This window comes from Nerophis ophidion, linkage group LG06 (genome assembly GCF_033978795.1).
Source record: "Nerophis ophidion isolate RoL-2023_Sa linkage group LG06, RoL_Noph_v1.0, whole genome shotgun sequence".
Taxonomy (NCBI): Eukaryota; Metazoa; Chordata; class Actinopteri; order Syngnathiformes; family Syngnathidae; genus Nerophis; species Nerophis ophidion.
In genome coordinates, this window is record NC_084616.1 from 1,222,959 (window position 1) to 1,243,394 (window position 20,436).

The 20,436-nt window shown below is 40.5% G+C and overlaps 1 protein-coding gene across 1 annotated transcript in view; it reads left to right on the forward strand.

The window, feature by feature from the left end:
• Positions 1 to 20,436, forward strand: part of LOC133553969 (intermembrane lipid transfer protein VPS13D-like) — a 172,781-nt gene that overhangs the window by 135,681 nt on the left and 16,664 nt on the right. Inside the window, exons 40-44 of the mRNA XM_061902291.1 lie at positions 3,115 to 3,263; positions 3,333 to 3,467; positions 9,318 to 9,485; positions 9,542 to 9,674; positions 15,032 to 15,227. Coding sequence (XP_061758275.1) covers positions 3,115 to 3,263; positions 3,333 to 3,467; positions 9,318 to 9,485; positions 9,542 to 9,674; positions 15,032 to 15,227 — 781 coding nt within the window. The remainder of the gene's footprint in view (positions 1 to 3,114; positions 3,264 to 3,332; positions 3,468 to 9,317; positions 9,486 to 9,541; positions 9,675 to 15,031; positions 15,228 to 20,436) is intronic.

The window sequence follows — 20,436 nt, forward strand, 5'->3', positions numbered from 1 at the left end:
GCAGGTTTGGGAACTGAGGAGACACATTTTTGAAGTGGAATTCTTTCCCATTCTTGCTTGATGTACAGCTTAAGTTGTTCAACAGTCTCCCTTCACACATTTTCAATGTCTGGACTACAGGCAGGCCAGTCTAGTACCCGCACTCTTTTACTATGAAGCCACATGACTTGGAATTGTCTTGCTGAAATAAGCAGGGGCGTCCATGATAACATATGTTGCTCCAAAAGCTGTATGTACCTTTCAGCATTAATGGTGCCTTCACAGATGTGTAAGTTAGCCATGCCTTGGCCACTAATACACCCCCATACCATCACACATGCTGACTACAACACTTTCACCCTACAACAATCACTAATACACCCCCATACCATCACACATGCTGACTACAACACTTTCACCCTACAACAATCACTAATACACCCCCATACCATCACACATGCTGACTACAACACTTTCACCCTACAACAATCACTAATACACCCCCATACCATCACACATGCTGACTACAACACTTTCACCCTACAACAATCACTAATACACCCCCATACCATCACACATGCTGACTACAACACTTTCACCCTACAACAATCACTAATACACCCCCATACCATCACACATGCTGACTACCACACTTTCACCCTACAACAATCACTAATACACCCCCATACCATCACACATGCTGACTACAACACTTTCACCCTACAACAATCACTAATACACCCCCATACCATCACACATGCTGACTACAACACTTTCACCCTACAACAATCACTAATACACCCCCATACCATCACACATGCTGACTACAACACTTTCACCCTACAACAATCACTAATACACCCCCATACCATCACACATGCTGACTACAACACTTTCACCCTACAACAACCACTAATACACCCCCATACCATCACACATGCTGACTACAACACTTTCACCCTACAACAACCACTAATACACCCCCATACCATCACACATGCTGACTACAACACTTTCACCCTACAACAATCACTAATACACCCCCATACCATCACACATGCTGACTACAACACTTTCACCCTACAACAATCACTAATACACCCCCATACCATCACACATGCTGACTACAACACTTTCACCCTACAACAATCACTAATACACCCCCATACCATCACACATGCTGACTACAACACTTTCACCCTACAACAATCACTAATACACCCCCATACCATCACACATGCTGACTACAACACTTTCACCCTACAACAATCACTAATACACCCCCATACCATCACACATGCTGACTACAACACTTTCACCCTACAACAATCACTAATACACCCCCATACCATCACACATGCTGACTACAACACTTTCACCCTACAACAATCACTAATACACCCCCATACCATCACACATGCTGACTACAACACTTTCACCCTACAACAATCACTAATACACCCCCATACCATCACACATGCTGACTACAACACTTTCACCCTACAACAATCACTAATACACCCCCATACCATCACACATGCTGACTACCACACTTTCACCCTACAACAATCACTAATACACCCCCATACCATCACACATGCTGACTACAACACTTTCACCCTACAACAATCACTAATACACCCCCATACCATCACACATGCTGACTACAACACTTTCACCCTACAACAGTCGCCATGGTTCTTTTCCTCTTTGGTCCACAGTTTCCAAAAACAATATGAAATGTGGACTCAACAGACCAAAGAACACTTTTCCACTTTGCATCAGTCCATCTTAGATGAGCTCGGGCCCAGTAAAGCATTTCTGGGTGTTGTTGATAAATGGCTTTGGCTTTGCATAGTAGAGTTTTAATTTGCACTTACAGATGTAGCGACCAACTGTAGTTACTGACAGTGGTTTTATGAAGTGTTCCTGAGCCCGTGTGGTGATATCCTTTACACACTGATGTGGGTTTTTGATGCAGTACCGCCTGAGGGATCCAAGGTCCATAATATCATGGCTTACACTTACCTTTTGATATTACGGAGCATATATTGTGAAATCCCTAAATTCCTTGCAACAGCTGCTTGAAAAATGTTGTTCTTAAACACTTTGCTCAGGCATTTGTTGACAAATCAATCAATCAATCAATGTTTATTTATATAGCCCCAAATCACAAATGTCTCAAAGCACTGCACAAATCATTACGACTACAACATCCTCGGAAGAACCCACAAAAGGGCAAGGAAAACTCACACCCAGTGGGCAGGGAGAATTCACACCCAGTGGGACGCCAGTGACAATGCTGACTATGAGAAACCTTGGAGAGGACCTCAGAAGTGGGCAACCCCCCCCCCCCTCTAGGAGACCGAAAGCAATGGATGTCGAGCGGGTCTAACATGATACTGTGAAAGTTCAATCCATAGTGGCTCCAACACAGTCGCGAGAGTTCAGTTCAAGCGGATCCAAGACAGCAGCGAGAGTCCCGTCCACAGGAAACCATCTCAAGCGGATCAGCAGCGTAGAGATGTCCCCAACCGATACAGGCGAGCGGTCCATCCTGGGTCCCGACGAGCGGTCCATCCTGGGTCTCGACTCTGGACAGCCAGTACTTCATCCATGGTCATCGGACCGGACCCCCTCCACAAGGGAGGGGGGGACATAGTGGTGACCCTTGCCTCGTCCTTGTTTGTGAATGAGTGAGCATTTTTGGGGAAGCTGTTTTTATAGCCAATCATGGCACCCACCTGTTCCCAATTAGCCTGTTCACCTGTGGGATGTTCCCAATAAGTCTTTGATGAGCATTCTTCAACTTTCTCACTCTTTTTTGCCACTTGTGCCAGCTTTTTCAAACATGTTGCAGGCATCAAATTCCAAATTAGCTAATATTTGATAAGAATTAACATTTCTCAGTGTGAACGATGAAATATCTTGTCTTTGCAGTCTATTTAATTAAATATAAGTTGAAAAGGATTTGTTGTATTCTCTTTTTATTTAGCATTTACACAAAGTGACAACTTGACTGCTTTTGTACATTGAGAGGATTATTCCTGATGAGTCGCTAACATGTTACATCAAAGATTCCAGGCCTAACATTTGATCCGTACTTAGACACAATAACACGAGTTGTGGATGCAGAGCTGGAGAAACTGGATGAAAACCTGCATGAGAGACCCAACAGGGATGCAGGACCCCCCAAACGCTACTACTTTGAGAACCTGAAGATCAGCCTCCCTCAGGTCAAGCTGAGCGTCCTCACCTCTCACAAGCTGCCTGCCGACCTCAAGGTGACCTTTCTCACCCTACCTTCCTCCACTGGAAAGGAAGTGCCGAGTCATGGTGTGTTGTCCACACAGGCTTTGAAAGGTACCCTGGGGTTCCCGCTGGTTCGTTTTGAGGACGCTGTTGTCAACATGTACCCCTTCACCAGAGTGCACCCCTACGAGACCCAGGAGATCATCATCAACGACATCCTCAAGCACTTCAGAGAGGTAGGAGCACGCCGTTAATGGAGGTGTTGTCCTCTTTATTTACCAACTTCATTGAAAAGTTTGTATAATGAAGCTTACATCCCCCGAGGAAACAATGTAAACATGAAGAATTGTGTCTAGCCTCCACAAAAGTTGATATTCTAGTAAAGGTTTGAACACAATATAAAGTGACGTGCTGTCAGGAGAGGCAGTGCCTCACCTGCCACCAGGTGGCTTGACCATCTTATGTTCCAAAACAAAGTAATACAATAAGTTTTAATATTTCTCTTTTGGTTTATGCTTTCTATGTGATTTTGGTGTGGTTCCTGTATATTTTGATCATTTTCATGGTCAAAATGGCGAAAATTCCATGTTTCCTGATTAAAACAATGCAGCAGATGAGAAGTGAGGCAGACACAGGCGGTGCCTCCACGGCGACACAGAGTGTGTATTGGGCGTGCGTGGGAGGGGGCGCATGCTTGTTGCCACGTGGAAAAGGCAGGTCTTGAGGCAGCAAGTACCTCTGCCTCAAGGTAGGGGGCGATACAATGCCAACTTGCAGTTGAATGCCTCAGCAGTACTCTGACTGGCCACACGGGGAGAAGTGGGGGCGCTCAAGCTAGCAGACACAGGTCTCTCCAGCGGAAGATAGCATTTTTTTCTTAAACTGTATTTATAACAAACATGGCATTTTTATTAGAGTAAGCCAGCGTTTGTGGGTGTTTTTTGGCAGATGCAAAAATATGGTGTAATTTCTTGGAAAGAAATTGAATGAAATGAATGTTTCTGCCAATGTGGAGGATTATATACTGTATCCAAGATGAAGTACTTGCCAATATGGAGGATTATATACTGTATCCAAGATGAAGTACTTGCCAATATGGAGGATTATATACTGTATCCCAAGATGAAGTACTTGCCAATATGGAGGATTATATACTGTATCCAAGATGAAATACTTGCCAATATGGAGGATTATATACTGTATCCAAGATGAAGTATTTGCCAATATGGAGGATTATATACTGTATCCAAGATGAAGTACTTGCCAATATGGAGGATTATATACTGTATCCAAGATGAAGTATTTGCCAATATGGAGGATTATATACTGTATCCAAGATGAAGTACTTGCCAATATGGAGGATTATATACTGTATCCAAGATGAAGTATTTGCTAATATGGAGGATTATATACTGTATCCAAGATGAAGTACTTGCCAATATGGAGGATTATATACTGTATCCAAGATGAAGTATTTGCCAATATGGAGGATTATATACTGTATCCAAGATGAAATACTTGCCAATATGGAGGATTATATACTGTATCCAAGATGAAGTACTTGCCAATATGGAGGATTATATACTGTATCCAAGATGAAATACTTGCCAATATGGAGGATTATATACTGTATCCAAGATGAAGTATTTGCCAATATGGAGGATTATATACTGTATCCAAGATGAAATACTTGCCAATATGGAGGATTATATACTGTATCCAAGATGAAGTATTTGCCAATATGGAGGATTATATACTGTATCCAAGATGAAGTACTTGCCAATATGGAGGATTATATACTGTATCCAAGATGAAATACTTGCCAATATGGAGGATTATATACTGTATCCAAGATGAAGTATTTGCCAATATGGAGGATTATATACTGTATCCAAGATGAAGTATTTGCCAATATGGAGGATTATATACTGTATCCAAGATGAAGTACTTGCCAATATGGAGGATTATATACTGTATCCAAGATGAAGTACTTGCCAATATGGAGGATTATATACTGTATCCAAGATGAAATACTTGCCAATATGGAGGATTATATACTGTATCCAAGATGAAGTATTTGCCAATATGGAGGATTATATACTGTATCCAAGATGAAGTACTTCTCTAAACTGGACTTGAAGACAAAAGTAATGTGATCATACAAAGTATGTTTTCATGGAGGATACAGTAGTTATTACTGCTTCACATACAAACACAGAAAGGTAAAATACACTCACAATACTTGATTTATTTTGTTAAAAGCAAATGGGACCAAAAAGTATTTAATAACAACTTTATCAAATTACTTTTTGGACCCATTTATCATATCACTATAACGTTTTTATGAAAGCGAATAACTCCCTTTTTTCCCTGTAACTCTAATGTGCAACATAGATCAGGTTGCATCTAAACCTAGAGCTGCACATTTGAATTTAAGTTAAAAAAAAAAAAGGAAAAAAAGGAATGTATGCTTCACCTGGTGTTTATTTCACCGCACTTCACCAGACTACTGTATATCAAACAGACTTTATCTTTACTAACTGTCCTGTATGCACTGCTCTGTCAACACTTAGAAGTCCCTTTGGTGCCCTCACAAACAATCAGAAATCCCAAACATCCTAAACTTTAACAACCATACTGCTCCATTTAAAAAAGTACAATCTTACATTAACAATGGCAAAGAAGGAGGGAGAGGAGGAAGGAGTAGGGTTCCACTGAATGAAAGATAACCCCTCTCCTCCTTTGTGAAATGAGTATCTTTTTCAAGAAGAACTGTTCACCACCAAATCCTCCACATGACACCTTGCGCTCTGGACAGGCTAACGTCCTCCAACCTCCTGAGAACAAAGCTCCAAACTATGGGAGACCGGGCTTTCTGCCCCGCCGCTCCCAGTCTATAGAACGCTCTCCCTGACCACCTGAGGGCACCACAGACTGTGGATTATTAAAAAAACACACAAAAAAAACACCTTTTTTTTAAAAGCCTTTTTTAGATTTATGTGTGCTAGTTCTAACTATTAGACTGTTCTAGTTTTAATTTTTCTTACTATTTATTTTACTTTTTACAAATAGAGTCTATAATTATTAGGGCTGTGGGAAAAAATCGATTCGAATACGTTGTGCGATTTAGAATCGATTGTCATTTTTAAAAAATCTTATTTTTTTTTTAATCAATCCAACAAAGCACTACACAACAATACCATAACAATGCAATCCCATTTTAGAAGCAAAGCTGAGCCAGCAACACTCAGAACTGCAATAAACAGAACAATTGAGAGGAGACACAAACACCACACAGAACAAAACAAAAGTAGTGAAACAAAAATGAATATTATCAACAACAGTATCAATATTAGTTATCATTTCAGCATAGCAGTGATTAAAAATCCCTCATTGACATTATCATTAGACATTTATAAAAATAATAAAAAAGAACAACAGTGGCTTACACTTGCATGGCATCTCATAAGCTGGACAACACACTGTGTCCAATGTTTTCACAAAGATCAAATAAGTCATATTTTTGCTTCCTTTAATAGTTAAAACAAATTTAAATTATTGCAATCAGTTGATAAAACATTGTCCTTTACAATTATAAAAGCTTTTTTTTTTTTAAATCTACTACTCTGCTAGCATGTCAGCAGACTGGGGTAGATCCTGCTGAAATCTATGTATTGAATGAATACACAATCCTTTTCAATCGGGAAAATATCATTTTTGAATCGAAAATCGAATAGAATCGAAAAAAATCTATATATTATCGAATCGTGACCCCAAGAATCGATATTGAATGGAATCGTGGGACACACAAAGATTTGCAGCCCTAATAATTATTATTATTAAGAAAAGCTGCGGTACAAATCCTGCTTGGTCGAATCTTCCATACTTGTGAGCACCATTTATGTACACCTGGCAAACTGTCTTTTTTTTTTTACCTCCACAGTGTTTCCATCCTTCTTTCCACGCTGCTCTGTTGTCTTTTTGAAGCTCGTGTTAAGTTAGCAAAATGGACAAAACTTGTCAAAAGGGGAGAAAACACATAAAAGGCCAACATGCTGAAGCGCTGAGAAGTGGTTAAAGCAAGCTTAGTCACAGCCGCCTCGTCAAAGCTTTTAATTTGGCCCACCGAACATCCCCCAAATAGTCTTGATGAAACCATTCATGTATGCAGTACTCCCACCAGCCCACAGGGGGCGACAGCAAAGCATATGTGTCTTAATGAAGCAGCGGTGAGTGAGCAGAAGGAGAAGGCACTATCGACACTGAAAAAAATCCTAATAAATTGCAAAAATCAGACTTTTAACAGCGACTGGACAACAAAATTGCTGACTTTTTGATGTCTTTTGTATTTGTGGTCGTGTTGTTTTTGGCTTTTTAACTTTCAAAACTGATTAAATACATGTAGTGCTGAGGTTGACCAGCAGAAGGCGATAAAGCCACACTTTAGGTTTGATTGTGTTAAACCACATGTGTGCAATGTTTGCTGTGTGTATGAACACTGAACCTTCTATTTTAATTATGTAACGTACATTGTGTAAAATACACAATGTACGTTGTGCTTTTGTATTTATTTATTTTGTCTGTCTTACAAACCTAAATAAAGAGACGTGTAAAGAAATTCAACTGAGGAAGGAAAAAGAATCAGAAGAAGGAACCTAACCTTTGATTCTTGGTGCTGTTAACTATCTGCACACGCTGGAGACGAGTAGCGAGGGCAGAATAATGAATTTATTGACAGTGCCGTGTGAAAGCTGATGTGTTTACTTGCTAAATAAGTAACCGCAGCCTCAAAGGAATATAACCTGCAGAGGCACTTTTTAAAGAAACATCTACATCTTGACGTCCCGCCCGCGAGACACAAACACACAGACACACTTAGCACGTACTTGACTCGCTATAAAGTTTGTAAATTGGAAAATGCGCAAATTGAGGTTTTTTGTAAATTGAGGTTGGACTGTAGTATTATTTGGTGAAGTGAATTTTATTTATATAGCGCTTTTTCTCTTGTGCCTGAAAGCGCTTTACCTAGTGAAAGCCATGATCTAAGTTACTTTGTATTTAAAGCAGTGTGGGTGGCACTGGCAGCAGGTGGGTGGCACTGGCAGCAGGTGGGGCGCACTGAGAGCAGGTGGGGGGCACTGGCAGCAGGTGGGTGGCACTGTGAGCAGGTGGGTGGCACTGTGAGCAGGTGGGTGGCACTGTGAGCAGGTGGGTGGCACTGGGAGCAGGTGGGTGGCACTGGCAACAGGTGGGTGGCACTGTGAGCAGGTGGGTGGCACTGGGAGCAGGTGGGGGGCACTGGCAGCAGGTGGGTGGCACTGGCAGCAGGTGGGGCGCACTGAGAGCAGGTGGGGGGCACTGGCAGCAGGTGGGTGGCACTGGCAGCAGGTGGGGCGCACTGAGAGCAGGTGGGGGGCACTGGCAGCAGGTGGGTGGCACTGGCAGCAGGTGGGTGGCACTGTGAGCAGGTGGGTGGCACTGTGAGCAGGTGAGGTGCACTGAGAGCAGGTGGGTGGCACTGGGAGCAGGTGGGTGGCACTGGCAGCAGGTGGGTGGCACTGTGAGCAGGTGGGTGGCACTGGGAGCAGGTGAGGCGCACTGACACCAGGTGGGTGGCACTGTGAGCAGGTGGGTGGCACTGTGAGCAGGTGGGTGGCACTGTGAGCAGGTGAGGCGCACTGACACCAGGTGGGTGGCACTGTGAGCAGGTGGGTGGCACTGAGAGCCGGTGAGGCGCACTGACACCAGGTGGGTGGCACTGTGAGCAGGTGGGTGGCACTGAGAGCAGGTGGGTGGCACCGGGAGCAGGCAGGTGGCACCGGGAGCAGGTGGGTGGCACTGCGAGCAGGTGAGGCGCACTGACACCAGGTGGGTGGCACTGTGAGCAGGTGGGTGGCACCGGGAGCAGGTGGGTGGCACCGGGAGCAGGTGGGTGAAGTGTCTTGCCCAAGGACACAAGAGCTGTGACTAGTATAGCAGAAGCAGGAATTGAACCAAGAACCCTCAGGTTGCTGGCACGGCCTCTCTAATCAGCTGCAGACTCATTGTTAATGTTTCTCTCATCTCAGTCTGCTTTTTCTCTCAAGGAGCTGATCAGCCAGGCAGCCCAGATCTTGGGATCGGTGGACTTCCTCGGGAATCCGATAGGACTCCTCAACGACGTGTCTGAGGGAATGTCGGAGCTCATCAAGTACGGCAACGTGGGCGGTCTTATACGCAACGTGACGCATGGCGTGTCCAACTCTGCTGCCAAGGTACGTCTTGTTTTAGAGAAGTTTGCAGGCGTCACATCACATCTGTTGTCTTGCAGTTTGCAGGGACCTTATCTGATGGGCTGGGGAAGACCATGGACAACCGCCACCAGACTGAGCGAGAGTACATCAGATACCACGGCGCCACTAGTGGAGAGCACCTGGTCGCTGGCATCCACGGACTAGCTCATGGTATCATCTCTTTTTTATTATAAGACCACCACATAATACTCAAAGCTGACTGCATGTAAAGTAACAATATATATATATATGTATATGTGTATATGTATATGTGTATATGGTGGTGGCAGCATGGTCCTATTGGACAATGACCCCAAACAAAGGCTAAATCAGGCTAGAATGAAGGTTTTAGAATGGATTTCCTAAAGTCCTGACTTAAACCTGTGGACAATGCTGAAGAAACAAGTCCATGTCAGAAAAGCAACACATTTAGCTGAACGGCAGCAATTTTGTGGTGAAAAATGCAAGCAGCAGCTTGTGGATGACATCCAAAAGCTCCTTATTGCAGGTAAACTTGCCAAGGGACATGTCAGCAAATATTAACATTGCTGTATGTATACTTTTGACCCAGCACATTTTTTGGATTGATTGATACTTTTATTAGTAGATTGCACAGTACAGTACATATTATTAGTAGATTGCACAGTACAGTACATATTATTAGTAGATTGCACAGTACAGTACATATTATTAGTAGATTGCACAGTACAGTACATATTATTAGTAGATTGCACAGTACAGTACATATTATTAGTAGATTGCACAGTACAGTACATATTATTAGTAGATTGCACAGTACAGTACATATTAGTAGATTGCACAGTACAGTACATATTATTAGTAGATTGCACAGTACAGTAAATATTATTAGTAGATTGCACAGTACAGTACATATTATTAGTAGATTGTACAGTACAGTACATATTATTAGTAGATTGCACAGTACAGTACATATTATTAGTAGATTGCACAGTACAGTACATATTATTAGTAGATTACACAGTACAGTACATATTATTAGTAGATTGCACAGTACAGTACATATTATTAGTAGATTGCACAGTACAGTACATATTAGTAGATTGCACAGTACAGTACATATTATTAGTAGATTGCACAGTACAGTAAATATTATTAGTAGATTGCACAGTACAGTACATATTATTAGTAGATTGCACAGTACAGTACATATTATTAGTAGATTGCACAGTACAGTACATATTATTAGTAGAGTGCACAGTACAGTACATATTATTAGTAGATTGCACAGTACAGTACATATTATTAGTAGATTCCACAGTACAGTACATATTATTAGTAGATTGCACAGTACAGTACATATTATTAGTAGATTGCACAGTACAGTACATATTATTAGTAGATTACACAGTACAGTACATATTATTAGTAGATTGCACAGTACAGTACATATTATTAGTAGATTGCACAGTACAGTACATATTATTAGTAGATTGCACAGTACAGTACATATTCCGTACAATTGACCACTAAATGCTAACACCCCAATAAGTTTTTCAACTTGTTTAAGTCGGGGTCCACCTTCATCAATTTGCTCACATTTTCAGTAGAGCCATAATAAATTCATAAAAGAAGCAAACTTCATGAATGCTTTTTGTGAGCAACAAGTATGTCCTCCAATCACTACATCACAACAAAATAAATGATTGGAAACTCAAGACAGCCATGACATCATGTTCTTTACACGTGTATGTACACTTTTGACCACCACTGTGTGTATGTATATATATATATTGGAAAAAATAAACTATAAATGGTTATAGTGCCATTCATGTAAGACACATATTGTCAATAAATTGAGAACAGGAAGTGAACAAAAGTTTTTGCAACTGTTATGTAAAAGATAAGAGGTAGGATTAAATAAGTTCTACTTCTTCCTACTCCTTTTTGAACATGTAGAAAAGAGAAACTGGACATTTTGATGTAACATGTTGTATGCTTGCATGTTTGATATAAACTCAAACTCATATATATATGTATATATGTATATATATATATATATATATATATTAAATTTAAAGTTAGAGTAGCAATGATGGTCACATACACACTAGATGTGGTGAAACTATTCTCTGCATTTGACCCATCACCCTTGTTCACCCCCTGAGAGGTGAGGGGAGCAGTGAGCAGCAGCGGTGCCGTGCCCGGGAATCATTTATGGTGATTTAACCCCCAGTTCCAAGCCTTAATGCTGAGTGCCAAGCAGGGAGGTAATGGCTCCCATTTTTATAGTCTTTGGTATGACTCGGCCGGGGTTTGAACTCACAACCTACCTGACTAATACACTTTATATGTTAATGACTGAGACCCTTCTGGATACTCTGGAACTAACTTGAGGGGAATTCTAAAGGTAAAAAAATCAATATATTAAATTATTTATCTATATATTGAAAAAATAAACTATATATGGTTATAGAGCCATTCATGTAAAACATAAATTAGGTCAAAAATATGAGAGAAAAAAAGGAGCAACATGGACAGTAATATTATGTACAGTATGAGATGGACTTGCTACCTGTCAGTCATGTAGTACATGTACTTTCATGGACAGTAATATTATGTACAGTATGAGATGGACTTGCTACCTGTCAGTCATGTAGTACATGTACTTTCATGGACAGTAATATTATGTACAGTATGAGATGGACTTGCCACCTGTCAGTCATGTAGTACATGTACTTTCATGGACAGTAATATTATGTACAGTATGAGATGGACTTGCTACCTGTCAGTCATGTAGTACATGTACTTTCATGGACAGTAATATTATGTACAGTATGTGATGGACTTGCTACCTGTCAGTCATGTAGTACATGTACTTTCATGGACAGTAATATTATGTACAGTATGAGATGGACTTGCTACTTGTCAGTCATGTAGTACATGTACTTTCATGGACAGTAATATTATGTACAGTATGAGATGGACTTGCTACCTGTCAGTCATGTAGTACATGTACTTTCATGGACAGTAATATTATGTACAGTATGAGATGGACTTACTACCTGTCAGTCATGTAGTACATGTACTTTCATGGACAGTAATATTATGTACAGTATGAGATAGACTTGCTACTTGTCAGTCATGTAGTACATGTACTTTCATGGACAGTAATATTATGTACAGTATGAGATGGACTTGCTACCTGTCAGTCATGTAGTACATGTACTTTCATGGACAGTAATATTATGTACAGTATGAGATGGACTTGCTACTTGTCAGTCATGTAGTACATGTACTTTCATGGACAGTAATATTATGTACAGTATGAGATGGACTTGCTACCTGTCAGTCATGTAGTACATGTACTTTCATGGACAGTAATATTATGTACAGTATGAGATAGACTTGCTACTTGTCAGTCATGTAGTACATGTACTTTCATGGACAGTAATATTATGTACAGTATGAGATGGACTTGCTACCTGTCAGTCATGTAGTACATGTACTTTCATGGACAGTAAAATTATGTACAGTATGAGATGGACTTGCTACCTGTCAGTCATGTAGTACATGTACTTTCATGGACAGTAGTATTATGTACAGTATGAGATGGACTTGCTACTTGTCAGTCATGTAGTACATGTACTTTCATGGACAGTAATATTATGTACAGTATGAGATGGACTTGCTACCTGTCAGTCATGTAGTACATGTACTTTCATGGACAGTAATATTATGTACAGTATGAGATGGACTTGCTACTTGTCAGTCATGTAGTACATGTACTTTCATGGACAGTAATATTATGTACAGTATGAGATAGACTTGCTACCTGTCAGTCATGTAGTACATGTACTTTCATGGACAGTAATATTATGTACAGTATGAGATGGACTTGCTACCTGTCAGTCATGTAGTACATGTACTTTCATGGACAGTAATATTATGTACAGTATGAGATGGACTTGCTACCTGTCAGTCATGTAGTACATGTACTTTCATGGACAGTAATATTATGTACAGTATGAGATGGACTTGCTACCTGTCAGTCATGTAGTACATGTACTTTCATGGACAGTAAAATTATGTACAGTATGAGATGGACTTGCTACCTGTCAGTCATGTAGTACATGTACTTTCATGGACAGTAATATTATGTACAGTATGAGATGGACTTACTACCTGTCAGTCATGTAGTACATGTACTTTCATGGACAGTAATATTATGTACAGTATGAGATGGACTTGCTACCTGTCAGTCATGTAGTACATGTACTTTCATGGACAGTAATATTATGTACAGTATGAGATGGACCTGCTACCTGTCAGTCATGTAGTACATGTACTTTCATGGACAGTAATATTATGTACAGTATGTGATAGACTTGCTACCTGTCAGTCATGTAGTACATGTACTTTCATGGACAGTAATATTATGTACAGTATGAGATGGACTTGCTACCTGTCAGTCATGTAGTCCATGTACTTTCATGGACAGTAATATTATGTACAGTATGAGATGGACTTGCTACCTGTCAGTCATGTAGTACATGTACTTTCATGGACAGTAATATTATGTACAGTATGAGATGGACTTGCTACCTGTCAGTCATGTAGTACATGTACTTTCATGGACAGTAATATTATGTACAGTATGAGATGGACTTGCTACCTGTCAGTCATGTAGTACATGTACTTTCATGGACAGTAATATTATGTACAGTATGTGATGGACTTGCTACCTGTCAGTCATGTAGTACATGTACTTTCATGGACAGTAATATTATGTACAGTATGAGATGGACCTGCTACCTGTCAGTCATGTAGTACATGTACTTTCATGGACAGTAATATTATGTACAGTATGTGATAGACTTGCTACCTGTCAGTCATGTAGTACATGTACTTTCATGGACAGTAATATTATGTACAGTATGAGATGGACTTGCTACCTGTCAGTCATGTAGTCCATGTACTTTCATGGACAGTAATATTATGTACAGTATGAGATGGACTTGCTACCTGTCAGTCATGTAGTACATGTACTTTCATGGACAGTAATATTATGTACAGTATGAGATGGACTTGCTACCTGTCAGTCATGTAGTACATGTACTTTCATGGACAGTAATATTATGTACAGTATGTGATGGACTTGCTACCTGTCAGTCATGTAGTACATGTACTTTCATGGACAGTAATATTATGTACAGTATGAGATGGACTTGCTACCTGTCAGTCATGTAGTACATGTACTTTCATGGACAGTAATATTATGTACAGTATGTGATAGACTTGCTACTTGTCAGTCATGTAGTACATGTACTTTCATGGACAGTAATATTATGTACAGTATGAGATGGACTTGCTACCTGTCAGTCATGTAGTCCATGTACTTTCATGGACAGTAATATTATGTACAGTATGAGATGGACTTGCTACCTGTCAGTCATGTAGTACATGTACTTTCATGGACAGTAATATTATGTACAGTATGAGATGGACTTGCTACCTGTCAGTCATGTAGTCCATGTACTCTGACGCAGGGATCATAGGAGGCATGACCAGCATCATCACCTCCACCGTGGAGGGCGTGAAGACGGAGGGTGGAGTCAGCGGCTTCTTCTCTGGTCTGGGTAAAGGTCTGGTCGGCACGGTGACCAAACCGGTGGCGGGAGCGCTGGACTTTGCTTCAGAGACGGCACAGACGGTCCGAGACATGGCGAGTCTCAGCAACCACAGGTGGGCCACCGCCTTCCCGCCGTTATCTTCCATCCTTAAAGGGACACTGCACTTTTTGTGGAACTATCCTTCACAATCATTACCGCAGACAAGAAGACTAAAGTTGTTTTTTTAGGCTTTTTAACATTTAAAATGGTCTCGTTTTTGGTGGCTAGCAATGCGGCTAATGTTAGCAAACATTTCTACCTTTAAAAAGGCATTCATAAACTGTCAACAATACTTTATTTATGTTGTGTAACATTTATAATAACAAACTGTAGCAACATTGTTATCGTAAGAGAGAACACTGAGGAACTCTTTTTCTAGCGTACTAACACATTATTAGCCATAAAAGCTAACTCAACAAGAGAAAAGCTAGCTTCTACGTCAGCACAAAACGCCTTTGAGTTTGTAATACACAACACTTTGATATTACATCAATCTGTACTGAGGAACAGCAATCATATTACAGTATGTGTAAAGTATTATTTCATGTTTTGTTTGTACACAGCTAGTATGTACTGTAGTTGTAATAATACACATGACGTGTATCATGATCATTATACAGCGTGATCCGCTCCATGGACAGTTGTCTGTTTGGTCCAGCTGGCCAGCAAAGTTTTTACCGGTTTATTTGGGTAAGCACTCCATTTATGTCGAAATAGCAAGGCTATAAGTTCCTTGTTTTGCAGCTTCAAGTCACTTTCACCTCACTCTCTCGGCTTCCGTCGGTTCCAACGTCTCACTCTGCTATCGTGCTGGCTTCTAGAAGCAGTAGTTCATCCTCCGTATATTCAGCTTCAAAAAGATAAGGTTGTGAATCTTCATTTGTCCAAAAATAGTCGTCTTTCTTGCATATTTTGGGAAGCTGTTTTTATAGCCAATCATGGCACCCACCTGTTCCCAATTAGCCTGCACACATATGGAATGTTCCAAATAAGTGTTTGATGAGCATTCCTCAACTTTGTTAGTATTTATTGCCACCTTTCCCAACTTCTTTGTCACGTGTTGCTGGCATCAAATTCTAAAATTAATGATTATTTGCAACAAAAAAAAAAGTTTGAGTTTGAACATGAAATATGTTGTCTTTGTAGCATATTCAACTGAATATGGCTTGAAAAGGATTTGCAAATCATTGTATTCTGTTTATATTTACATCTAACACACTTTCCCAACTCATATGGAAACGGGGTTTGTTGGTGTATAATGTGATGTACATCATGTGTGGTGCAGGTTAAGTGTACATCATGTCAGGTGTCTAATGTGATGCAGGTTAAGTGTACATCATGTCAGGTGTATAATGTGATGCAGGTTAAGTGTACATCATGTCAGGTGTCTAATGCGTGGTGCAGGTTAAGTGTACATCATGTCAGGTGTATAATGTGATGCAGGTTAAGTGTACATCATGTCAGGTGTATAATGTGATGCAGGTTAAGTGTACATCATGTCAGGTGTATAATGTGATGCAGTTTAAGTGTACATCATGGCAGGTGTCTAATGTGATGCAGGTTAAGTGTACATCATGTCAGGTGTATAATGTGATGCAGGTTAAGTGTACATCATGTCAGGTGTATAATGTGATGCAGGTTAAGTGTACATCATGTCAGGTGTGATGCAGGTCAAGTGTACATCATGTCAGGTGTCTAATGTGATGCAGGTTGAGTGTACATCATGTCAGGTGTCTAATGTGATGCAGGTCAAGTGTACATCATGTCAGGTGTATAATGTGATGCAGGTTAAGTGTACATCATGTCAGGTGTATAATGTGATGTAGGTTAAGTGTACATCATGTCAGGTGTATAATGTGATGCAGGTAAAGTGTACATCATGTCAGGTGTCTAATGTGATGCAGGTTAAGTGTACATCATGTCAGGTGTCTAATGTGATGCAGGTCAAGTGTACATCATGTCAGGTGTATAATGTGATGTAGGTTAAGTGTACATCATGTCAGGTGTATAATGTGATGCAGGTTGAGTGTACATCATGTCAGGTGTCTAATGTGATGCAGGTTAAGTGTACATCATGTCAGGTGTATAATGTGATGCAGGTTGAGTGTACATCATGTCAGGTGTATAATGTGATGCAGGTTAAGTGTACATCATGTCAGGTGTATAATGTGATGCAGGTCAAGTGTACATCATGTCAGGTGTATAATGTGATGCAGGTTAAGTGTACATCATGTCAGGTGTATGATGTGATGCAGGTCAAGTGTACATCATGTCAGGTGTATAATGTGATGCAGGTCAAGTGTACATCATGTCAGGTGTATAATGTGATGCAGGTCAAGTGTACATCATGTCAGGTGTATAATGTGATGCAGGTTAAGTGTACATCATGTCAGGTGTATAATGTGATGTAGGTTAAGTGTACATCATGTCAGGTGTATAATGTGATGCAGGTAAAGTGTACATCATGTCAGGTGTCTAATGTGATGCAGGTTAAGTGTACATCATGTCAGGTGTCTAATGTGATGCAGGTCAAGTGTACATCATGTCAGGTGTATAATGTGATGTAGGTTAAGTGTACATCATGTCAGGTGTATAATGTGATGCAGGTTGAGTGTACATCATGTCAGGTGTCTAATGTGATGCAGGTTAAGTGTACATCATGTCAGGTGTATAATGTGATGCAGGTTGAGTGTACATCATGTCAGGTGTATAATGTGATGCAGGTTAAGTGTACATCATGTCAGGTGTATAATGTGATGCAGGTCAAGTGTACATCATGTCAGGTGTATAATGTGATGCAGGTTAAGTGTACATCATGTCAGGTGTATAATGTGATGCAGGTTAAGTGTACATCATGTCAGGTGTATAATGTGATGCAGGTTAAGTGTACATCATGTCAGGTGTATAATGTGATGCAGGTTAAGTGTACATCATGTCAGGTGTATAATGTGATGCAGGTTAAGTGTACATCATGTCAGGTGTATAATGTGATGCAGGTTAAGTGTACATCATGTCAGGTGTATAATGTGATGCATGTTAAGTGTACATCATGTCAGGTGTGATGCAGGTCAAGTGTACATCATGTCAGGTGTCTAATGTGATGCAGGTTAAGTGTACATCATGTCAGGTGTCTAATGTGATGCAGGTTGAGTGTACATCATGTCAGGTGTATGATGTGATGCAGGTTAAGTGTACATCATGTCAGGTGTATAATGTGATGCAGGTCAAGTGTACATCATGTCAGGTGTATAATGTGATGCAGGTTGAGTGTACATCATGTCAGGCGTGATGCAGGTTAAGTGTACATCATGTCAGGTGTCTAATGTGATGCAGGTTAAGTGTACATCATGTCAGGTGTCTAATGTGATGCAGGTTAAGTGTACATCATGTCAGGTGTATAATGTGATGCAGGTTAAGTGTACATCATGTCAGGTGTATAATGTGATGCATGTTAAGTGTATGATGTGATGCAGGTCAAGTGTACATCATGTCAGGTGTATAATGTGATGCAGGTCAAGTGTACATCATGTCAGGTGTATAATGTGATGCAGGTCAAGTGTACATCATGTCAGGTGTATAATGTGATGCAGGTTAAGTGTACATCATGTCAGGTGTATAATGTGATGTAGGTTAAGTGTACATCATGTCAGGTGTATAATGTGATGCAGGTAAAGTGTACATCATGTCAGGTGTCTAATGTGATGCAGGTTAAGTGTACATCATGTCAGGTGTCTAATGTGATGCAGGTCAAGTGTACATCATGTCAGGTGTATAATGTGATGTAGGTTAAGTGTACATCATGTCAGGTGTATAATGTGATGCAGGTTGAGTGTACATCATGTCAGGTGTCTAATGTGATGCAGGTTAAGTGTACATCATGTCAGGTGTATAATGTGATGCAGGTTGAGTGTACATCATGTCAGGTGTATAATGTGATGCAGGTTAAGTGTACATCATGTCAGGTGTATAATGTGATGCAGGTCAAGTGTACATCATGTCAGGTGTATAATGTGATGCAGGTTAAGTGTACATCATGTCAGGTGTATAATGTGATGCAGGTTAAGTGTACATCATGTCAGGTGTATAATGTGATGCAGGTTAAGTGTACATCATGTCAGGTGTATAATGTGATGCAGGTTAAGTGTACATCATGTCAGGTGTATAATGTGATGCAGGTTAAGTGTACATCATGTCAGGTGTATAATGTGATGCAGGTTAAGTGTACATCATGTCAGGTGTATAATGTGATGCATGTTAAGTGTACATCATGTCAGGTGTGATGCAGGTCAAGTGTACATCATGTCAGGTGTCTAATGTGATGCAGGTTAAGTGTACATCATGTCAGGTGTCTAATGTGATGCAGGTTGAGTGTACATCATGTCAGGTGTATGATGTGATGCAGGTTAAGTGTACATCATGTCAGGTGTATAATGTGATGCAGGTCAAGTGTACATCATGTCAGGTGTATAATGTGATGCAGGTTGAGTGTACATCATGTCAGGCGTGATGCAGGTTAAGTGTACATCATGTCAGGTGTCTAATGTGATGCAGGTTAAGTGTACATCATGTCAGGTGTCTAATGTGATGCAGGTTAAGTGTACATCATGTCAGGTGTATAATGTGATGCAGGTTAAGTGTACATCATGTCAGGTGTATAATGTGATGCATGTTAAGTGTACATCATGTCAGGTGTGATGCAGGTCAAGTGTACATCATGTCAGGTGTCTAATGTGATGCAGGTTAAGTGTACATCATGTCAGGTGTCTAATGTGATGCAGGTTAAGTGTACATCATGTCAGGTGTGATGCAGGTCAAGTGTACATCATGTCAGGTGTCTAATGTGATGCAGGTTAAGTGTACATCATGTCAGGTGTCTAATGTGATGCAGGTTAAGTGTACATCATGTCAGGTGTCTAATGTGATGCAGGTCAAGTGTACATCATGTCAGGTGTATAATGTGATGCATGTTAAGTGTACATCATGTCAGGTGTATAATGTGATGCAGGTTAAGTGTACATCATGTCAGGTGTATAATGTGATGCAGGTTAAGTGTACATCATGTCAGGTGTATAATGTGATGCAGGTTAAGTGTACATCATGTCAGGTGTGATGCAGGTCAAGTGTACATCGTGTCAGGTGTATAATGTGATGCAGGTTAAGTGTACATCGTGTCAGGTGTCTAATGTGATGCAGGTCAAGTGTACATCGTGTCAGGTGTCTAATGTGATGCAGGTCAAGTGTACATCGTGTCAGGTGTGATGCAGGTTAAGTGTACATCATGT